Raw genomic sequence first — 20,361 nt, forward strand, 5'->3', positions numbered from 1 at the left:
GAGCTCTTCATCATGAGGAGGTGAAATTTAATCTCCCAGTTCTTTCTGGTTCTCGATTTTAACGCCAGACAAAAATTACACTTTCCCCAAAAGTGAGACTCCCCAAAGCATGCAAATGGATGCACTGGGAGTGGTCCTGTAGCTCACTGGGATAGACTCCTGGCATGAAAGGCAACATTTAAAATCGTGAGAGACGGGCATACCCTTCCAGAAATCTAATGTCCCCACATGAGAAAAAACCTGAAAAGGACAACGGTCCTTACTCCTTTTAACTACCACTACTACAACTAACTAAGCTAAGTGAAACTATGGGGGGAGAGAAACTACAGTGAAGGAAAGCTCAACTCTGACACTGCTGAGGCTCCATCTCCAGCAAAATGGTTGAGAAGGAACTGAGGGCAGTTATCTCACACAGCTGTATATACCTACAGTAAAGAACAGAAGGCTGAGCAGAGCATATGCGCAAGTCGAACAGGCACTGCTACCTAAAAATCTCCAAATGCACAGGGCACACACACACACACACACACACAAAACGGAGCATCCATAGTGACACTACCTGAAGAAAAACAAAAAGCTAATAAATTAAAATTATCAGGTGAGGAAGATATACCCAGAGGGGTACCCTCAGGATCAGTGTTAGAACTGATTTAATCATCTGAAAGAGGTATTAATCAGCATTCTAATGAACTCCGGAGTTGATATTAAAATGAAAGGAGATGGGAACCCCAACAAGCCCAGAGAAATTAGAAACATATAGAAAACAAAATGAAATTCAACTTAGAAAAATGTAAGCAACCTGGAAAAAAAAATCTGAAAACAATGATGCTCAAACAAAAGGAGAACTGTGGGAAGCAGTAATGCTGAAGAGAATTAAGGATGATACTTAAAACAAAGTCAATATGACTTTGCAGTACATATAGCTGCAAAAAGGCCAATGCATTTCTGGATTGCACAGGCAAGTGCATCAAGGGGAGGGTGGTAGTGGTCCTTCTCTATGCAACTCTAGTTTGATAAGACATCAGTTCAGTTCTGGGCAATACATTTTCAGAAAGATTAAAAAAAAAAAGAGTAACTCAGGCAATCAGGAGGCTAGAAAAATTGACTGCTGAGGAAAGGTCTTAAGAGCTAAATATGTATACCTAGGGTAAGAGAAGGCAATAGGCAGGAGACAAAAAATGGATATATTTAAAGACCGAACGCTAGTAAGTGGTGACATTATTTATGAAGATATAACTAGCGACTATAGTTATGAGTAATGGAATGAAAAGTAAAAAAAAATCTATTGGGATGGAGGGAAGCTTCCTGACTACAGGGTCTTCCAAGAGAAATACTGAATGCACCATTGCAAAGAAGTAGAATGGACAAAGCACTAGAAAATGTTTTAATTGGGAATAATCCTTCATTGCCAGGGAATAGTATCGGTGAGCTAGGTCTTTTATATCTCTAACTTTCATGATCCAGAAAAGGTACAAGGATTAGTTAATAAAGTGGTTAGATAAATGGTAGATGCGGATTTTCTAACACATCTATATTACAATCTCCAAAATTATGTAACAGTTTTTTCCAAATATGTTTACCTTCATTTTCCCACTGTACTTTGGATCAGAAATTGTTTCAAAGGCTGCATCTTTGCTCAGCTGGACAAAATCTGGAAACTTAGAAAATACCTGGTTGCATACTCTTTTGATATGTTCTTCCTATAAAAAAAAGCAGAAAAATTTGATCACCACAAACAAGAAAAATGGAGTTCAATATTAGAGATAGTTTGGTCCAGCATTAATCTGTGAAAGAGTGAAACAGGCTAAAAGAACACATTCTTGATGACACTGGAATTTATAAAAGTGCTCAGTACAAAAACATCTGAGAAGAATAAAAAAAATTGAGGTTTTAGCTTAAAGGATAAGAGGCTACATAGTTAAATATGGGAATTCTAGTAACTAGAGTCTGCCCAAAACACAAGATAGTCCTCTCTCCCATACTAAAGAAAATAAAAGTGCATTGCCTCACTTGGAAAAATACCAGTGGTGGACTTTGGCATATATTAAAGAGAGCATTGCAAAATTTTCATTCCCTAATGGAGAAGTTCCCAACCTCTCAAGATTATGAGGATCATTAATTTTCTGATCTCAAGTGCCACAACAGAAGATATGGCAGCAGACTGCCTCGCAAACTCTCCCTCCCCCTCCCACCCGTATTATTTGTTTAGTACAAACAAAGCTGGAGCTGGTCAAAACACAAATATCCTGTCCCAAAGAATTTACAGTCTAAAGGACAGACAAAAAGACACTGAAAAATACAGAGGGAAGATTAAGAAAGGTTTTTAAAATCAGTATTTATACTATAACCTCACTTCTTGCTGGCTCCAAAGAAGAGTTGATTCTTTAGGAACAATATCAGTAAGGAGAGGGCAAACAGACTGGGAGGTCAATTTCATTGGGCCGGGGGAGGCGGGGAGAAATGGGCAGGAATGGGAGGAGATGACAATAAGGCATTAAGACTGATCCTGAGATACTGAGTTCAATGGGAGTGAGGGTGCTGGGTACCTTGCAGGTCCAGGCTCAAAACTACTGACTGATGGAACTAGAGCCCAAGTTTCCCACTATCTTAGATTTTCCGGTTTGCTTACTGGCTCTAATTGTCAATATTTTAAATTAGTCTTTTGTGTACAGATGTAATCAGACAGGTATCAACTCGCACACATACAGTAAATAATCATGGGAAATGAATTCACCATTAAATAATACTGCAATTCTAGCCTACTATATACCAGTAACTATTTCAAGCACTGCAGCATACTGTAATTTCCATAAACCATTTGAACTCTTAATTTTTTGTCATAACAAAAAACATTCTTCCAAAGCACATCCAACAGAAACAATATTTAAAGTGACATTTAGGCACTTACTATGGTGATAGGTGTAAGCATAAAGTCCTGGACTGCGAGGTGTAACACTTTTCAAAGAGGGATTGCCTTTTTGAGGAAGCAAATTGCCAGATTAAGCCAGGAATTCTGCACTTTTATACCCGAGGCCTCTAAATGAAGGTGATAACATCCCTTTCTCTTTTACTCATTTGCAAGCTTAGAGGTATATTGCAACACTTAAAAACAAAAAGTTTCTATGCTGCCTCTGTCTTCACTTGAGGAAAGAAGTGAATTCCAAGAAAATATCTCTGTGCCAAAATCAGTTTAGATTCACAAATTCCCCCTTGCCATTCTAACAATTCAAGCTGACACCATCTTCTCCTTGCCCTTACTTTTACCAAAGTATTTCTTCTTGTGCTGTTTAAAGCAATTCAGCTCTTTCAAAAGAATGGAATTCTTTTGGAAAGCAAATGCCCTAAAATATTTTCTATTTTTACAAAGAAGCTCACCCAGGAGAAATTCTTTTGATAAACAAAAAAGTTACAAGTAGTTGCTTCTGACATTATTTGAACACTAAAATGCCTACTTATCTCAATAATTACTGTTCCCCCAACATCACCAGAATTCAATTTTTTTTAAAATTACTCATGACTAAACGAAAAATACTGCTACTGTTGAAAACTACTGAATGAGGGTTGATCCAGCACTATAAACGTCAATGGCAGTTATGCCATCCAATTTTATGGGAACAGGATCAGACACCAAGCACTAACCAAAAGACTTCAGTTCCAGCTAGCTAGACAAAGAGATGAGGGTAAATAAAGTTGAAAAGAAGTGGCCAGTCACAATTATAGCTAGTTGCTACAATAAGACTTTTTCACTAAAAAGTTTCTCCCTTTGTTTCAAGACTTTGCTCTTCGGGGAGACCCAAACCTACCTGATGTTTGCTGGTGTTCTCGGTCTGTAGTAGAGCAGTATGATTAGCAACCTTCCGAAGGATTGTCAGGTAACTGAAATACAGTGCCCTCATTGTTTCACCATGGGCATTTGTCTGTAGAAACAAAGAAAACAAAAAAAACCAATAATGCTTCCTAAAAGTACAAACAACCTAGAAAAATGTAAATATCCAAAAATTATAGATATTCTAACCATATTTACTGGCAACTGGCAGAATCAGGGTTCTAGAACTCTAAGATGAGAACTACCATTTTCAGCAGAGAGTGTATTTGCAATTTCTAAGTATTTTTTTAAATCTCTTCTACACAGATTAATAAAGGAACCTTATTGATTTTATTAAAAAATGCAGCACGACAGAGAATACCTACAATTTTCCTGCATTTTGTAACAAAAAGTACTAACGGAAAAGATTTCTTTAGAGCTGACGCCAGGCATAGGCAAGCTAAGCAATTGCTTAAGGCCCTGAGCAGCTCAAGGGGCCCCCCTATTAATTATTGGTATGGGTTGTGTGTGGGGGGGGGAGGGGGTGTTCCAAAAATATTCCTGCTAGCACCGCCTTTGCTTCAAGACAACAATGTTGTTTATATTTGTTCCTACATATTACAGAACATGTAATTTATAGAAAGCTAGGGTGACCAAGAGGCCATGTAATACATCATATGAAAAATAGAAATGTTACAATCAATTTAAATTCAAATTTAAAACACAGCTGTTTTAATGGCATCTTACCCAACAACAGCTAATAGTTTTCTTTCTGAAAAGAAACTCAACAATATTTTTCCAACATAATAATAAAAACAATTAAAATGACTTGAAATATTTATGCAAGGTTTTCTACTGCATCAGCAATGACATCAGATAACTGTATTTTCCTGGTTATGGCTGACCAACTTAAAACATGTAAACATGCCAAAAATAACAGTCAGTGCATATCACTGAAGTCATTAGCTGACAAATATTAAAAATGATAGCTTTAGCAATTGCACTCGATTTGCAATATTATTCTTAAATGCATACCATAACATTTTAACTAGTGCCCAATCACGTTTCCCCCTTCTCCCTCTCAAAAATTGCTAGATTTCATGGGTAACTTCAGGAAGTTACTCTATAGCAATCTATTGTACACTTAAGCATCCAGGATGTGGCCAAGGGCTTCCAGTAGTTTCAGGTGTCATTAGCGAACTGAATGAAATGGAGCGTCACTTTTCTCTACAAAACATCATGAGACACAGAAGCATGGAAAGAGCTAATGTTAAAATTAATGAAAAACCAGCAGCATACCTTCATGATGTAAAATGCATTAATAAAACAATCCAAAAGCTGCCTTACTGAAAAAAGCATTTCAACAAGAGATAAAATAGATAGGGTCTTCACACTAAAGCAAAGCTGAAAAACATTTATAATGTACACAAGGAATAAATACACTATATAAAAGTGTATCACTGGCCAGTATTATATGCTCATTTGACTATTATTGTAAAGTATGTATTTGAATAATGATTTTCCATTACAGGACAACTTCTGCAGAGTAATTACAAATGTATGCTTATAATTTGAATCTATTACTATTAGTTAGAGCTGGAAAAGAGCTAATAGGTCATTCAGTCCATCTCCCTGTCCCATGCAGGTTGTTTTTCTAATGTTTTACCACAGCTCTAAGAAGGCTATTCCACAACCTAATACAGCTCAAGGAAGGAAGTTATTCTTGCTATGCAATCTAATTTTTTCCATTCTTAAAATATGAACCAGTTGGTTGAGAGAAACTGTCCATAATGCTCTCAACCCAGACTGTAATAGCTCTTAAAATATGGGTGTCAAGAGCAGAGCAAACTGAGTGACCTGGAGACAAAGATATGCCTAGACAATAAAGGGCGAGGGGGTACATGGAAGAAAACGTGAGAGACTTCAATAAGTTAAAAGTAACAGGGAAGTTGACAAAACAACAGAATATTAATGTAATGACAGAATACATGGGAATTTAGAAAAAAATGCATTGCTTAAACTGGAGAAGTAAAGACTGGTAAGAATACCAACCAGCCAAAAAGAGTGCAGTTTATTATTTTGAGAATCATAAAAAAAGAATACATTCAAAGCAGACAAAAGACTACAAGAAGTCTTCAGTAATTGCTACTTCAGGGAACAGCAAGACCAGTGGAGCTTGAGGCAACTTCCAGCACAGCAATTCCATCAATAGTTTACAGATGACTTGCGTCTCAATCAGTTTGGTTTATTTTGTCTAGGTTTTTAAGTTAACAAGCGGCCTGAAGTTATATGATTTTATTTCAAACGTAACCATAGAATAAGCAGCATCACCACTCCCAGGACATTTTAAAGGGCAAGGTTATGGGTTTGCTGAAGTAACCATCCAGGATGCAGTTCTTGAGTTTAAACTGACAGAACAAATTCTTATCAAAGCCTCCTTCTGAATACCTTCTCCTTGCATGCGAAGTGCAATGGATGTACTGAGTGGAAGATCACAAGAGGTCAGTGGGTACAGTTAAGTCTGAGGCCTGGTCAACACTACGGGGGGGGGGGGGTGTCGAACTAAGGTACGCGACTTCAGCTACGCGAATAGCGTAGCTGAAGTCGAACTACCTTAGTTCGACTTACTTACCCGTCCTGACGCCGCGGGATCGAAGTCCGCGGCTCCAAGATCGACTCCGCCACCGCCGTTCGCGGTGGTGGAGTTCTGGAGTCGACCGGAGCGTGTGGGGAGTTCGAACTATCGCGTCTTGATTAGATGCGATAGTTCGAACTCCGAGAAGTCAAACTCTCCGCGTCGACCCGCGCGGTAAGTATAGACCTACCCTGAGTTAATTTGAAATTATGCAGTTAAGTTAAACTATAACTAACTTTAAAGTTTCTTCCCCATGATCACCAATTAACTGACACTATATTTATATTTATAACTGGAGCTTAATGGCATTTTTTCCTGAAGTTCAGTATTTTAATAGTTTTCCTGTATGTAATGTATATTTTCCTTGGTTTGTTCTTTAAATTGATTTCCCTATTTTTCAAAACAAATTTTTATTGTTTAATAGATTTTGTTGCCAGTGTATTTATATACATTTATCTTTTGTTCCACTTCCCCTTGCGAACTGTTACATACAGATTAAGACAGCCCCTCCTTAGCAGAAATAATCATTTGTGAATAGTGACTACCGCTATCTCTTATCCTAATTAGAGACAGAGAATGTGAGAATCTCAGCACCGTGTCATAACTATCAGCAAATATTGGCTATTTAATGGCAATGACCAAGTAATATAACAACCTTTCATCCCTCACCTTGGATTATTAATCCGATATAAAAAAGGATCAAAGAATTTCTATTCTGCCCTTAACTGCTACAAAAGTTGAGAGAGCAAAGGTGAGACACAGCCTGTGCATCTATGGGAATAGTGGTTTTTGGGACAGAGAGTAATAGTGGTTTTGGGGAATGCTCCACTCTGCAACCCCTCTTGTGGTGATCTATTAGGAACAAGACCTGCAAAATAGGTAGGGACAGTCATTCTCTGAAGCATGCTCCTTCATATTGTCCAAACCAGCAGGTGGAGCGATGCAAGTTACTGCACTCCTGAAATCTAGACTGTGAAAACACTTACTTTGTAACAACAATTCTTCCTTTTACGGCCACTGCTGCAACTACAGGGCTCCCGTGCTCGCAGTACTAAGCTCACATCTTCTGTTGCCAACACAGCTTGATATACTTGTTTCTGGAACTCTGACAGGGAACAGTATACCATCTGCCAAGATAGAACCCCAAAATACAATTTTATGCAGCATACAGGAAACAACAACAAAGACCACAATAAAAATATAAAACAAAAATGTTAAAATGTTAAAATTACAGAAAATGGAAAATAAACTGGTAAATATAAAAGTAGTAAAAGGGCATTTTTCTGCTCCCAGTAAAGAACTGGAGGCTGATGTGCTGGAGAAAAAGTGTGAAAATATGGTCAACAGGTAACTGTGGTAATTTTAATACTTTTTTTAAAAAAAACCAATTCTATTAGCAGTATTAAAATCAAACTACATCAACCATTCTGCAGTTTTACTTCCACTACATTTTCTTTAGGCTTTTTTGGAGGGGGCGGGGGAGGGAAGGAGGGGGTGAGTGAAAGGTTTAAAAGGCCTAGCCCTAAAGGTTCTCGCCCACTTAGTCAGAATGGTTTATTTGCCTTTTCCTTTCGCTCCCCTTTGGCACTAACTATTGTAGAACACTACAGTCAGGGAAGATAAAACACAGTCAAATCTAAGGGAGCCATTGATACTGAGAGTCACAGGAATGGGGGGGGGCAGATCTGTACAGTGGTGTGTCCAAAACTCTTATCCCTCCTCCCAAAAGACCATGGGTGGCATCTCCATGACATCTTTGGTCTTAACCAGCAGGAGACACAAAATCCCAAGATCACTTCTGAACCTAGGCCACCCACATAGCAACAGCACCATGCTGTGCTATAATAATACAACAGTAACTTGAACATATACTCACATTAACAAGAGAATGAAAAGAAATAAAACCTGCTAGATTTAGAAAAGCATCTGAATGACATTTGTGTTAATCTTTCCTTTAGAAGACATGGTTTGGATGACATTATTACAGGCGCTGTATGAAGGGCAAAACAAAAATCTAGAAAAACAGCTGCATGCTAATGTTTTTAATTTATTAAATGTATTTGTGCTTGCTGGCTGGATAAATTCTCATATTCATCAAAACATTCTAGTCATTATGATTTAAAAAAGTATGAATTCTTAAATTATATTTATACCAGCAGTAAAGAAACAGCCACAATTAGTCACAATTAACTTAAAAAAAAAACAAAACATTTTCTAGTATTCTATTAAAATGAATACCAAAAAGGGGGAGAACAGAGTTATTGGCTTTTAACAAGTCTTAATTTATTTATTATCAGACTTCACATCGTGCATAGGCTTTCAAGAGATCAAGGCTGCACACAGAAATGTGTAGTTGATATTGGACACACAATTACAACTGTGCATATAAATTAAGCATATAAATGGACGCGTTAATGGTCAGTCAAATGCCCTGCTGGGCATTTCCATGCTCAAATAACTCAATCTGAACATGCAATCATAGTAATTATGTGAACAAATTAAGTGTGCTATTGCATGTGCATTTTTGCTCACTGCCCTGGACCTCTGAACTCTTGAAAAATCTGACCACAGAACCATGAACTACTAGATACACTATACAAAACAACACTATGATATATATGATAGCAACCAAAATATGATATATTTATTAGTATTTTGTAAAAATAGTCACTCTTACTCTGTCTTCCTTCTTTGGCAACTGATCACTAATAAAAGCCTTAGTACGTCTCAGGAACCAGCCAGACATTTTTCTTGCTAGCTTCTGCATGGCCTTTCGACATGTTGCTAGCTCTCTTTTAGTTGCGGTGTGCCTCTGGCCATGCTCCACTGGATCAGAAAATTCCTTCTTGAAATGTGTTCTACTACCCAAAAGTCCAGGTATAGCCCTAAAAGAAATAAAAGAACAGCAGTCATTTGCTGAACACCAATGCAGAATATCCTCTTCCATTGACTAAAAGCATATGAAATACTCCTGACTAACAGTGACAGATCTTAAATCGATCATCAGCAGAGAAATGAATAAATACGATTCCTATATATAATAGAAATGTATCATTCTACTTCCAGACAGTCAGCCTTTCCATGTACTCACTGTCAGCCTAAGTTTAGGCACCTAAATCCCTATACAGGCTCTTCAGTAATAATGACTCAGTCTTCAAAGGAGCTCAGCATCTGCAGGTCCCATGGATGCTGACAGGTGTTATGAATCAGATCACTATTATTTAGGAGCTTATTTAAGGATTTAGGTGCCTAAAGTTTAGGCACCCAGGTTTGAAAATGTTTGATTCTTTGAAACTTTGATTCTTTCTGATTTAATTCCATCCGGTTATACAGATATCAAATAGTTTAATGAATCTGAATCTAAAGAAAACAGGAATTCTTAAATTCATTAGGCATTTGCTGAGCAATACTCCCTATTGGGTAATCCATTCTAACACCATCTCAATGTTCTAGTTGCTTGCATTTTACATTAAGCTTTGGTACTAACTCATCCCCTTCCTGACATTTCACCTCAACCCACAATTGCTCAGTATTTAAGATTTTTAAAATTGTAACTAATAAAAGATTACTTTGTTTGCACTTTCCATTCCCTCAGCTAGGGTCTTTTTCCTCTTTTGGGCATGGACTGTCCCTTCCTATATATTTGCACAACACCTAGCACATTGTGGGCACTACTGAAATGAATATATAATTAATCATCATGAGGACACACAACACTCCTAGGTACACGAATGTGAGTTGTACACTTTAAACAAAGCAGGGAGCAGAGTGCCTGAGACTAGGAGCTAAATAATTATTCTTATCCTGTTATGTGTGGGGTGGATTGGGGGCACCACAAGCCAGGGGAGGGGGGGAAGAAAGGGGGGGAAAATTAGGAGGGGTAACAGTAAGAGAAAAGAACTCCTCCCCTGCTTACCAGTACCCAAAAGAATGAGGGGACAAGGAAGACCAGATACAAGCTAAGACTAATGTAAAAGATGGGTAATTCCAACAGTTTGGAGGCAGTGCCCTGGTGGGAAACCACATGTACTTCCAGCAGACATAAGGCAAAAGTGTGATGGGATTCCCACTATGGCCCTGTTTCTGGACATTGCTGAGCCCCATACCATCACCACCCTGTCACTTCTCTGGATAAGTCTCAATTAAAAAATTAACTTCTTACTTACCAGTCTATGACACACCATAGTTCTTTCATGTTGTTCTGAAGAATGGTTCCAGTAAGACCTATACGAACACTGCATTTTAAAGCCTTCATAGTTTGGGTTATTTGAGCCTTTGGATTCTTGATTCTGTGTGCTTCATCTACAATGACAGCTGACCATTCTAGGCTGTGGATCAAGAGGAAATACAGTTTCATGTAGCTGTCACTTGCATTATCTCATAAAATTGTACGTAGAATTAGCTGTGCTTCCTCACAATTGTTGACTAAAACAAGTGACTTAAAAGAAATGCCATCAACTTAAAAAAAAAATCAAAGACAAGTCCAAATGTAACAAGTAACACTTAATATTACTGCAACAGAAAAAACATATCACCTATTTTTTCAGCTAACTTTATGCATTTTACATCCTGTCGTGTGTACTCAGTTTCACTATAGTCAATTTGTTCAGATCCTTCACAGATAAATGTAAGAGAATTAATGTTTCAGGAGACAGAAAAATTTGATTTTACCATCACATACAATGGGACTTAGGTGTAGAGATTTTTAAATTTCTCTTTAAAAAAAAAAATCCTCAGTTTTCAAGATGGCAGTGTCCCTTAAACTGTAGTTTAAGAGGCATCTGGCTCCCTTTCTTGAACATTAAATCAACTGTGCAATGAAAAATAAGCATCAGAGAATTGTACTAATCAAGTTTTTTAAGCTTGCACGAGGAGAATTTGATTACGTTCATCCATCTGTTATTCACATGTAGTTTATTTTTACTTTGCTACAACTAGAAATTAGGCTGGTTCCAACCCGGCAACTAGCTGAGCCACCCACTATAGCTAGGGCCGAACCAAACTCATGGCTATGAAAATCACGTGTTGGACTGTGAAATCCGGTCTCCCCCTGTGAAATCTGGTCTTTTGTTTGTTTTTACCCTATACTATACAGATTTCACGGGGGAGACCAGCATTTCTTAAACTGAGGGTCCTGACCCAAAAGGGTGTTGCTGAGGGGTCAAGGTTATTTTAGAGGGGGTTGCGGTATTGCCGCCCTTACTTCTGTGCTGCCTTCAGAGCTGCGTGGTCAGAGAGTGGCAGCCGTTGGGCGGGCGCCCAGCTGCAGCAGTGCAGAAGTAAGGGTGGCAATACCATACCATTGTCCCCTTACTTCTGTGCTGCTGCTGGCGGCAGCTCTGCCTTCAGAGCTGGGCTCCTGGCCGGCAGCCGTTGCTTTCCAGCCCTGCCCAGCCCTGAAGGCAGCGGCACTGCAAGCATTAGCGAAGAAGTAAAAGGTAGCAGTAACTCCCCCACTTTAACACACACAATTCCTTTTTGGGTCAGGATCCCTACAGTTATAACACCATGAAGTTTCAGATTTAAATAGCTGAAATCATGACATTTATTATTTTAAAAATCCTATGTCCGTGAAATTGACCAAAATGGACTGTGAATTTGGTAAGACCCTAACTATAGCATTGCTTTCATAGGCTACTGCCTTTCCTATGATTAGACTTATCTTTTAAAAAATTAAATTTAGCACATTGACAAGGCTTTGTGGCCAAAAATATGAACTATTGCCAGTCATGCTATACCAATTCTGTGAAAGAGAAAGACTGTGTCTCCAGGGTGATGAATCCAGCAGCTTTTAATACCACTAACTCCACTTTTTAAAGATTTTTTTAAAAGTTAATTTAACAATTATAAAAAGGTAGCAGATTGAGAATCCTGTTTACTGAAATCTTCCATTTTCCCCACATAACAGGTACAGCATGGGTAGCAGCAGTACGGAAAACATCCTTATCAATGAGTCTGAAATATGACTTGAAGGGATCAACTTCTAGGGATGACAGGATTGTTCATTCTCTTAGGTTAGATAAATGTCTATCTGGGATGGTCTAGACAGTATTTGGTCCTGCGATGAGGGTAGGGGACTGGACTCGATGACCTCTCAAGGTCCCTTCCAGCCCTAGAATCTATGAATCTCTACTGCCAATGATATGGGGAGGGTTGGTTAAGGGGTTGGAGGGATGTGGAAGGGAAAGCTGCATATCTAGCAGCAAGGGAATTATGGACAACTATTCCAAAAGGAATTTGAACATCAGCAGCCATTACATGGTAACAACTTTTGGTCACTATCAGTCTGGAACACAATAAAACCCCATGACCTAAAGGTGAAATGATTCATATCACATTACTAATCCTGAGTCATCCAGCCCCCAGAGAGATTTATTTAAATTCAAATTTATAAACCAGGTAGAAGATTAGTTCTAAAATAATGATATTTTGAGCAATTTCAAAATACATTCACTTCAAGTCTGATGCTCCTTTAATACAATCAAGCAGCTGCAAGTAGGAGCAGGCATATTTTAAAGTATCACTTTTTTCCCCCTGTTTTAAAAACACCCTATTTTAGATTAATTTATTTTTAAGACTGAACCTTCATTCAGTACTACGGAAATACTCTGAATCAAGTAGCCCATGTCAGCCTCCTACATTTCAAAAATCTACTGTAAGAAAAGTCAGATCCTCTCAAGAGAACATAAGACTAGGTTAACAGAGATAGCTATAGGAATCTCTTCAGCTATGATTCAATCTAAATTGTTATCAAGTCCTGAAGGTGAACTCAGCTGTTTAAATTACAAGACCATGTCAAGCTGTCAGCAAGTTTGTACTGTGAGTTCTCTAGTATTTAAACAGTCAATGCTGACTTGCTCGATTGATTGTACTCAAGGTCATGAACTATAGCAGAGCCAAATTGGAAAGCAGGAAGACCTCAAATTCTATAAAGTCCTTTGGGGTATTAAGAAACATAAATATTACAATATCTCTCTTTACTTAAAGTTTCCTGAATTGAGGGACCAACACAACCTGGCAAAAAGAACTGCACTGTGTCAACTATTTGCACTGTACACCAGAAGTTCATCTTCTGTGAGGACTTGTTGGGGGCTGAGGGCGCTATGGAGAGTTCTATGCTAAATTGCATTGAAAGACAGCTAAATAAATAAATATTGAATCATTTTCTATCATTACTTTTCCATGTTGCCACAAAAATATTATATCATCATGAATGGGCGGTGAGGTTGTCTGTGGGGCAACAGATGAGAGAGTAGGTTGTCTATGAGATGATTAAAGCATGGTCCACTAACAGTGGATACTGACCTCTGTCATGCAACAGGGATACGTAACCGAGATGCATATTGTACTACTAGTGATGACCTGCAGCTTTGCCATTCAAGTTTATGGCAAGTATGGGGGTGGAAGAGTATGTGCACTGTGCTGGGAAATCTTGTGTTGATTTGTGCAAGTGGCGAATGCTGCAGTGAGGAGCTATCTGCGTTTGGGGTTATTGTATGTTCTGGGAGATTTGTGATGAGTTGTGTCTAAGGAGTGTGCACTGGGAGACTGGGTGGTGAATGACGGCTAGTTGAGTTCATTTGTGTGAGGATATTACGTTTGCTATTTTGCATTGTGCAATTTGTAAAGTCAAAATGGCTGAGAACTTAAAAATACATGGTTCCCCACAGTTTGTGGCCACCACCTCTTTGTTACCCCACACAGCCGTCACTCCCACCTCCTCTGATCAACTGTCACATTCCAACCACCACAGAACCTTTGGAATCCAACATTCCACCTGGTTCTCACAGGGAATATGAGTGAGATTGGAGGAAATGTGTGTGTAGTACTGGGAGATTCGTGTTGAGTTGCATGTGGGTTGTGTGGTGATGGGAGCTTTGTGCAGGTGGCAAGTGAGGGATGTGTGCTACGGTGGGGGCTACGTGTGTTTGGAGTTACTGTGTGGGCAGGGTTGTTGGTGGTTTTGAAGAACTGCGGCAGTTGGACCCAGTAATTAACTATCTGGACAGTCTCCCTCATACAACCAATAAAATTGTTGCAAGCTAATTAGGTGTAGATATTAACTCTTATACGACAATGGCCTAGGATTCTTTGCCTGATGTTGGCTGTACACCACATGGGTGTAATTCGCAAAGTCAAAATGGCTGAAAACTTAAAAACTGGACTGCAAATCACGCTGATGATTCAACTTTGTGATATTCTGAACAAAAAAGAGCTCACAACCATGCTTGAAGCTGTTTTCATCACTTCACATTGATTCTATACAAATCAACAATCCTGGAATCTTATTATATAAATGAAAAAATGTGACTAGGGCAGGGATTCTCAGGATATCAAGCTTCTGCCATCCCATATATTTTAGTGGTCGTTGTGTGTGTGTGGGGGGGGGCAGAATGGGAGAAACAGAGACTAGTTTGCCTAACATTTCAACATTCAATACAGCTATCATTCCAATAGCTACCTGCTTGGGGGTTACCCTTTAGAAAGAGAGACTCTGTTTGGCAAGTTCACTGGATATAGATATACTGTATCTCCTCATTCCACCTCCCCGTAAGGAGTTAGATTCACAGGATTTAAATAGTTGTCAAAAGAAATTTAAAACCAAAACACAATAGACTGTTACAAAAACAATGTTTGCACAAATGAAAGTTAGAAAATGTTACATTACCTGTTAAGTTCATCCAAACACAGGCGAAGCGTCTCGTATGTCGTTAGAGCAACCTCACACTTTCCCTGCTTGATGCGACTCAGTTCATTGTCCTTTCTATTGCCATGTAAAATAGCGACCCTGAAATAGCCCCAAGTGTCCAACTCATCCTTCCAGTTATAAAGCACAGAAAGAGGGGCCACTATTAGGAAAGTCTAAAAACAAACAGGTGTCATTATACTGCTGCAGAACCCATGTCAAAAACATTGTATCAAGAGCTGTCATGCAAAAGTTAAAATAATGAGCATTGTTTTAGAATTTAAAAGTCTGAATTTTATTTAATCATTTTCCATGAATGATATCTATTATTTACTTAGAGTTATATGAACTGAACAGAGAAGAGAAGAATCTGGAAAGAAGAAGATTAGAGGACAAACTCATAAAAGTAAAGCAATCTAAGTTTATTTACAGTATGTTATCATCAGAGGAAACATATAGTAAAATGGTCTCCAGAAGGAGTACTACTTCAAAGCAATAATGGTAGTTACTCAAGTTATACTGTAAAGCTTTACCAAAAAATCTACTTCATATGTACAGTGAAAGTAAAACTGATGACATGCAAGACATATAGAAAAATTATGACTGTAGACTGATAGAGAAAACACAAACCATCACTTTCTACTTCTATAGAATTTGCATCCACGGATCACAAAATGTTTTACAGATGGGAAAACAGAGGCACAGAGTGATTCAGTAACTTGTTCGATGTCAGACAGCTAGTTAATGGCAGAGCAAAGAATACAGATTTTTTGTCTTTCAAAAAAGACACCTTCAATTGAATTATATAATTAGTCCATTAACTATATTTGCTACAACTAGCCTCAAAAGGCCAATATTGATTCACATTTTATTTGTTTTATAAAATGTATTTTAGGTATTAGCGATATTAACCCTTGCCAGAAAAATGCAAAACACTAAAATTGTTCGTGGTAGATACAGTTAGCTGATTTCAACTTTTTTACAACGTGTATTTTAGTTCTATGTATATATTCCAATACAGTAGATATTCTCTGGATTCAATTGTGAATTTTTGTTTAATAAAAAGTATTTCAAATTTACCTTTAAGACTCTCTACTGCTTTGTATTTAGTAAGCGTTTGTATTAGGATGTTTACATGGCTTTCCTAAAAAGAAACATATGACTGCTAATTGGTACATGCCATTGAATAGGAGATTAGGTTCTATTCCTGGTTGTGACACCTTGGAAAGGCACTTAACTTCTGTGCCTCAGTTCTCTCTCATCTGTACAATGGGAACAATACTCAATTAACCACATTTGAGAACTCGTTTAAAATACACAGATAAAAAGCACTATATAAATATTAAGTATTAATAATACTAAAATCTTTTATAACCCTGGTCCTATTACAAATGCTCATTCAAAGGATTGAGACCAACTCATGGGCAAGACACTGAAAAGCTTCCATTTAGCACATTACTTTGGGTAAAGGACCTAATCAGAACTTTACGAATAAAAGTGTGTATCTCAGAATCCTATTTCAAGCAACAACACTTATTACTGGTTTACACCACGCAAAAGAGAAAGAAGGGTTACGTGAGTATTGTACGCCATTGACACTTTTGTCATAATTTTTTCCTCTGTTTTCAGGGAATTGAACCACAAAGGAAAGTTTCTTGAAATCCACCTTGTCTAAACGACTGCATACAATAGGTTTCCAAAACATTGATTTTTAAGTAATATACAAATTCATTGTGGCAAAAATCAAGTAAGACTAAAAGAGGCAATGCAAAAGTAATTTTACTTAGTTGAACATCTCTTCAGCTATATCATGGACAGGTGTAACTTATAATATTAGTTACGTGTCTTAAAAGTTCTCTTTCTATACAGATATTTTACTCCCTCAACTCATGAACTGTGAAACTGAAAATATTATCCAAATTCTACTCATTATGTTGGTTCCATACACATTGATACAAATAAAATATCAAAAAAGACACCTGCTACAGAATAATATATAAATTATCATTGTAAGTGCCATCACTTTAAAACAGTGGCAAACTTGCTGGTGCAGTCTTAAAACATGGGGCCCATTAAATCAACAATATTAAGTTGCAGCTGATTTAGTCCTGAAAGGAAGATGGATCCACAAACCAACCATTAAAAATATGTAATCCTTCTTGAATTTAAATAAAAGGTTTAAAGGTTTAAGATGGTTCCTGCAACTCAATCAAATGAAAATCACCTGGGTCTTTCAATGTAGGCATATGAAGGTCTTAAATTATCTCAAAGTTTATTTTAAATGTATCTATTTGCTAACATTATAACAGATTATACAGGAAATCATATAGCCTCACTTCTAAAATCATCATCTGTCTACCATTCAACATTTTATAGCTTATGGACACTTCACTGATACAATGCCATTTTGAGCCACCAAAAGGCCTATCAACTTGTAACAGTCATTATAAAGGGAGCCAATAGCTATCCCTACATTTAGGTTGCCTAGCACTTTCTTTTATAAAAGATCCTTCCCACCTTTTTTGAGACACACTAAAACCTCCATCGTTTGTAGCAGGATTTTGAAATTCATCAAACGGAAAGCCCTTAGGCTGGAGAAATACTTTTTCTTTGTCTCATGAAATTACACTCAGGTTCTCCTGATATGAACCATTTCCCTTTTCTTGCTTCCATTGCTCATAGATCTTAATTACACAATCACATGCAGTTTTCCATAGGACACCTGCCTCACTCAGTGTACAGAAAAGGACACACATGGAAGAGTTAAGGTTCCACTAGCATTTCCTAACTTTCGAGTGCTTGACTTTGCAACTTAAATAATGTTTTTTAACAGTTTCAGTATGCAATATACAATGTATTAAAGCATAATCAAACAACATTTAATTCTCCTTTCATGGACAATGGCTTCACTACCTACATTAGCTTCATCCTGCTGAATTTTCCTATTGAATTTTCACATTTTGGTATAGTTAAATAAATGCTAGATCTACATACTTCATTGTCTCTGTTAAAAAAAACAAAAAACAGGAGGTTGACTTGCATTATCTAAAATCCATGAACATCTGTATTTCCATATGCAAACTATATAACACCCCAAAACCTGGTATACGCAAACATATCTTTTGCAGTGAAAGTAAGCTATTATTAATAAAACAGCATCAGCTTTTATGTTATCAAAAAAAAGTCCATCAATTAAAATCTGTACCTTTTTGGGGATACATGGTGGTTCTTTTTTCACAGTCCTCAACAAAAACTCTGGCATATTGTTTTCAATATCTTCACGTGTTCCCTTTTTGCATAGTACTGCAGCCAGAAATGAAATGACCTAGAGAAAGAATGCAATTTACAGTGAATATGCAGAAAATGTAACAAAATATGAATATGTCCTTCAGACAGCAGACATTCAGGGCACGATCCTGGAAGTGCTAAGCATCCTCAGCATTTGCTGACTTCATCCTTGAGATATGAGCTCAACTCTCCTACAGGGCTAGAATGTTTGCTAATGAATGAAAAAAAAAAAAACAGAGCCCTGAAAAATACAGATGATGTAGTGCAGGAGGATAGGGAGAAATGATGCCTAGGAAAGGGAGTAAAGAAGGGAGGAAATAGGGTCCTTGAATGGGAAAACAGAAGTAGCATAGATGTGGTTAGTCCACCTGAAACTTCAGTCCAAAGTTTCCTTTGGGGAAGGGTTTTAAAGTGATGGTTGCCCAATCCTATTAATATGTATTTCTTATATATTTCATAGATAAGGCCGGAAGAGGCCACTATTACCTGCTAGTCTGACCTCCTGTATACACAGGCCACAGGACTTTCCTGAATTAAACTAGAGCATGTCTTTTAGAAAAACATTCAATCTTGATTAAAAAATTGCCAGTGACAAAGAATCCATCACAACTTGATAAATTGTTCCAGTGGTTAATTACCCTCAATGTTAAAAATGTGCACCGTATTTCCAGCCTACCTTTATCTAGCTTCAACTTACAGCCACTGGATCTTGTTATATCTTTCTTTGCTAGATTGAAGAGCCCAATATCAAATTTTGGGGCCTCATGTACGTACTTATAGACTAAAATCATATCACCTCTTAACCTTCTCTTTGTTAAACTGGATAGACTGAAGCAAGGAGCTCAAATCAGCATAAACAGTTATGCTAACAACCACCTTTCGTGGCCCTCTTAGACATAGACCACTGACCCCCAGAGGGCAACAGACCACAGATTAAGAACCACTTTGAGCCCTCTCCAATTTAGCATCATCCTTCTTGAATTGTGAACATCTGAATTGGACATAGTATTCCAGTAGCAGTTGCACTGTGCCAAATACAGCAATAATATAACCTCCCTACTCCTACTTGATATTTCCTTGTTCATGCATCCAAGTATCATATTAGTCCTTTGGGCCAGCATTGCACTGGCAGCTCACATTCAACTGATTATCCAAAATGGACCTAAAGTCTTTTTCAGTCACTGCTTCCCAGGATACAGTCCTTGCTCCTCCAATTCTCTGAGGCTAGCACCAGGATTAGCTTTCTCCATTGGATTCAGGGGCTGAACTACAGCAAGGTCACCTTGTTAAGCCCCAATTGCAACGCATTCGCTGCTGACTTCAGCTTATCTGTCAGCTTGGAATGTGGGTGGCTTGGGGTAATATGGGTATATATACACTGCAATATTCTATAGTAGGATAGAGGCCCACAGTCTGAGCTACTTTGGGCTACACTTCAGCTGTCATCCAGAAGAAACAGAAGGCAAAAAGCACAGCTATTGGCAGACACAGTTTGGCCACAACAGTCACATTTGTAAAAATCACCCAGGTATGGTGTCCCAGGAACTGTGCAGCAGCAAGAAGCAGCTGTTCTGCCACTGCAGTGCTCATCTTTTAGAAGTTCGGCAGTTCTTCTATTGCTCACAGCAGCAGCCAGCTCCTGTCCCTTTCCTCTGCAGCTGCCTCACAGCTGTTCATAGCAGGACAGAGCTAAAGCTGTCAGCACCACAGAGAAGGAGGTAGCCAACAGCGAATGGTGGAGGGAGAGACAGCAAGGAATGCTGAGCTGCCAGGAAAAAAAACCTGCAAAGAATAGAGGCGGGTGGGGCAGAAGAGGGGGAAGCCACCGTGTGAGGCAGGAGAGTGGAAAGCTACCATAGGGACCAGAGGAGGCAACAAAATTTTAGGCACAATTCTTCATATAAACTGAGGGAGCAAGGTGGTTCTGGAAGTTTGTACGCATATCAG

The 20,361-nt window shown here is 38.2% G+C and overlaps 1 protein-coding gene across 8 annotated transcripts in view; it reads right to left on the minus strand.

Annotated features, from left to right (window-relative positions):
- ERCC6L2 (ERCC excision repair 6 like 2) overlaps positions 1-20,361 on the minus strand; it is a 173,655-nt gene that overhangs the window by 138,571 nt on the left and 14,723 nt on the right. For 6 of the 8 annotated variants that reach the window (XM_045020537.1, XM_045020539.1, XM_045020540.1 and 3 more), the window contains 7 exons: positions 18,332-18,451; positions 15,109-15,302; positions 10,607-10,768; positions 9,118-9,325; positions 7,427-7,567; positions 3,804-3,917; positions 1,581-1,700 (listed from right to left, as the gene is read on the minus strand). In XM_045020537.1, coding sequence (XP_044876472.1) covers positions 1,581-1,700; positions 3,804-3,917; positions 7,427-7,567; positions 9,118-9,325; positions 10,607-10,768; positions 15,109-15,302; positions 18,332-18,451 — 1,059 coding nt within the window. Of the gene's footprint in view, positions 1-1,580; positions 1,701-3,803; positions 3,918-7,426; positions 7,568-9,117; positions 9,326-10,606; positions 10,769-13,745; positions 14,178-15,108; positions 15,303-18,331; positions 18,452-20,361 lie in introns of those variants that run through there. The other 2 variants (XM_045020543.1, XM_045020542.1) reach the window with 2 other exon arrangements.

The sequence above is a fragment of the Mauremys mutica genome, chromosome 6, assembly GCF_020497125.1.
Source record: "Mauremys mutica isolate MM-2020 ecotype Southern chromosome 6, ASM2049712v1, whole genome shotgun sequence".
In the NCBI taxonomy this organism is placed as follows: Eukaryota; Metazoa; Chordata; order Testudines; family Geoemydidae; genus Mauremys; species Mauremys mutica.